Here is a 3,240-nt window from a genome sequence, read left to right as displayed (position 1 = left end):
CCCTCACTGCTTGGACTGTTCCATTTCTCATCTTCATGTCAGGCACTGCTGTAGCCTCAGATCACAGAGAACACATCTGCTGCTGGCTCTACAGAAGGTAAGATGCTGAGCTGAGTTTGATTCCTGACCTGCTGTAGCTCATTAGCTCTGATCCATATGAGATTAAAAAAAAAAGATCGTCACTAAAAACAATTCTCCTCTGTTTGTGGATGAATGTGCACTTTTGAAAAGTAATCAAGTTATTTACCCCTGACTGACAGTGACGTCGTCTTTACTTTATCACTGTTATACTTTATTAGTACTTTATCATTAATTCATTGACTGTAGTTATTAATATCTATCGAAGGTATTATTTACCGCGTTGTCAAAGTCAGCGCTTCAGGACATGACTTGACAAAAAAGTCCTGTCAGATCGACACTAATGTTGACACATTTATAAATGATATTTAGACTCTTTATATTTCTTAATAATTTGTCAGTGTCAGGTAGTTTAAATTATTTGTACTGAGGTTCCAGTGACAACATCTGTTTCTGACTGACTTACAGTGAGTGAGGTCAGTTGCTGTCTGTGGGTCTGTGGCTCCTGTCCGGCTGTAGGTGTCCTCGTTTGAGAGTTTGATTTCTGTTGTGTCATTGTTACCAGGAGGTTTTTTTTCTACAGTCAATCATCTGAGTGTATGCTTGGCTAAAAATAAAGTCCTAATGAAGTAAGTGCAGGGCAGGTTATATAAAGATGCCCTGTGACCTCAGCACGGCTGCGAGCCCCAGCCATGAATTCTGTATGAGCTCTTTCATGTTATTAAAGAAACACTGCACTTCCTCTGTCTTCAGTCACACAGAGGTCTTTTCACTGGAGGTAACAGTCGTCACAGACACTCTGTCTGTACTGTAATGGTAATAAAATCACTGACGACCACTTCCTCCTGTCGTCCCTTGAGGTGATGAGTGTGATCTGCTGTCACCAACCAGCTACCCTGGGGGTATTTTTGTCCTGGGACTAATCCCATTATTGCCTGGTCAGGTGTTATTCTGTGACACGAAGCCGTAACAGTTGCAGTAACCGATGGTAGAACCGATGGTAGAACCGATGGTAGAACCGATGGTACCTGATGGTCTTCTTCTACTGGGACGTTCTCTCAGAAACTGCTCTCAGATTGTTCACCTCACTGGGAGCCCACTCACATTCTGATGCAGCCTCATACATATGCATGCCCAGGACACACACACACACACACACACACACACACACACACATGCCTGTCCATTCTTTGCCTGGCACACAGCAGCGTGGTCATGTGATGGAGTCAGAGGGTGTCAGCGGCCTCCGGCCAGTGCACACCCACTGTAGACTGTCCATTCATCCATCCATGAGACACACAAGTGTGTGTGTGTGTGTGTGTGTGTGTGAGGACCAGGAGATCCCTTTCTTAAAACAAACAGTGGAATTCAAAGCAGCCTCTGTTGTGTGTGTCCTTTTATGGTGCTCATGTTTGACGCTGCCGGCTCTTGTTGTCTTCTCTGCCAAACGCTGGGAATGGGATGAGGTCATCTTTTTTTCCTAGACACGGTAGATTAGGGGATTAAATCTGCTGGGCATTTTGGAGCCAAAATATTTGTGGAGCTTGTTTTTCTCCTCCTGGAAACGGACAGAACCCTGGTCGGTCTCCTGGGTCCACAGAGTGAATCAACCTCTGGCTGAAGAGTGTTGGGTCTAAATCTGGATCTGAAATGAGTTCCTGTAATAACTTCAGTTTTATTATCAAGGGAGATCCACACTGGTGACTGAGCTGTCCTAGATCCACGGGTTGAACAACGTCAGCAGCTGCTGGGTTTCAACACTGTGACATTTTCATCCTGTTCCTGGGGCTGTCAAACGATTAATCGTGATTAATCAGATTAGTTGAAGGGTGTCTGGAATAATCCTGATTAATCTTGGTTAATCCCCAAATGATTATTAATTACCCCTGAACATACAGTCATATTGATCCATCCTGAACAATCCTTCTGACTGTTGTGTCCGACTGACTCTCCTGATCTCAGTCAGGGGCTGCAGACCAGAGGTTGAAGCACCCAAGGACGCATGCTGGGAGTTGAAGCAGTTCAGATCACAACAAGTGATCCACAGATGGATGGATGGATGGATGGATGGTTGGATGGATGGTCCTAGTGCTGCTCCATCAACATCTGTCTTTCATGCTTCATCTTTTCCTGCAGATGATCTAAGGAGCTCAAACATGGGTTCATCTGATGACACAGAGAAAATGATCCAGCGCTTGAATGAAGAACTTCAAGAGGCCCAGGAGCGTGCAGATACAGAACGGCAGAAGAACGTGGAGCTAAAGGGTAACGTCTCCTCACATCCTCCTGTTAGTCCCTCAGACAGGGGGCGCTGTTCCTCACCTGTGATGCACTTCTACTCCTCAGGTCTCCTGGAAGAGGAGAGGAAAGACAACAGGCAGCAGGTGGAGGAATCTGCCAAACAGATCCAACATCTTCAAGGTTTTATGACAACATTTCAATTCGTTTTTGTTTTTTTTTCAAGGTTTTATGACAACATTTCAATTTGTTTTTGTTTTTTTTTGTTGTTAAATTGTAATTCTGGAGTCTGAGTAAAGTGTTCCATCGACCAGGTCAGCTGCAGCAGCTCCAGGATGAAGTGGACGCTTACAACAGCGCACGTGACGAGATTACATCACTGAAACACGCCCTGAAATCAGCTGCTGCAGATCGGGAACGCGACGTTAGCGCCCTGCAGGCCGACCTGGCAAACGCCTCCTCTGATCTGGACAAGTGGCGTCAGACGGCCAGTAAATATGAGCACGACGTGAAGAACCTGCAGTTGGAGTTTGAGCAGCAGAGCAAACAGTGGCAGAAAACGGCAGAAATACAAGGTAACACTTTGAACTGGTCACTAGTTAATTATCATTAACCTAAACCTGACCTGTGAATCTGACCTGTGGGCTGGCTCTGTACTGGTCACATGTAGAAATAATGTGAACAAAATGCACAAGAATAAACTGAAACCTCTATTTATAGTAAGATAGTTTGGCACGTTTGATGTCTGCCGCCATCTAGTGGCGTCAACTGCAATTGCAATTAATTTGTTCCATTGTATCAAACAGAAGTATTGACATCAGTCTTCATCAGACATCATCTGTTACCAGTGTTTGGTGGTCCCAGTGGCCGTATCTGGCCCGCGGGCCTTAGTTTGTCCAGGTCTAATCTAGAGTGAGTAAAACT

The 3,240-nt window shown here is 45.1% G+C and overlaps 1 protein-coding gene across 4 annotated transcripts in view; it reads left to right on the top strand.

The window, feature by feature from the left end:
- Positions 1 to 3,240, top strand: part of slmapb (sarcolemma associated protein b) — a 9,564-nt gene that overhangs the window by 1,529 nt on the left and 4,795 nt on the right. For 2 of the 4 annotated variants that reach the window (XM_008319412.3, XM_008319411.3), the window contains exons 2-5: positions 43 to 97; positions 2,215 to 2,343; positions 2,425 to 2,499; positions 2,631 to 2,891. In XM_008319412.3, the coding sequence (XP_008317634.1) occupies positions 2,235 to 2,343; positions 2,425 to 2,499; positions 2,631 to 2,891 (445 nt within the window). In that variant the 5' untranslated portion in view covers positions 43 to 97; positions 2,215 to 2,234. The remainder of the gene's footprint in view (positions 1 to 42; positions 98 to 2,214; positions 2,344 to 2,424; positions 2,500 to 2,630; positions 2,892 to 3,240) is intronic. The other 2 variants (XM_008319410.3, XM_008319409.3) reach the window with 1 other exon arrangement.

The sequence above is a fragment of the Cynoglossus semilaevis genome, chromosome 10 (assembly GCF_000523025.1).
Source record: "Cynoglossus semilaevis isolate Cse_v1.0 chromosome 10, Cse_v1.0, whole genome shotgun sequence".
In the NCBI taxonomy this organism is placed as follows: domain Eukaryota; kingdom Metazoa; phylum Chordata; class Actinopteri; order Pleuronectiformes; family Cynoglossidae; genus Cynoglossus; species Cynoglossus semilaevis.
This window is presented reverse-complemented; position numbering and strand designations above follow the sequence as displayed.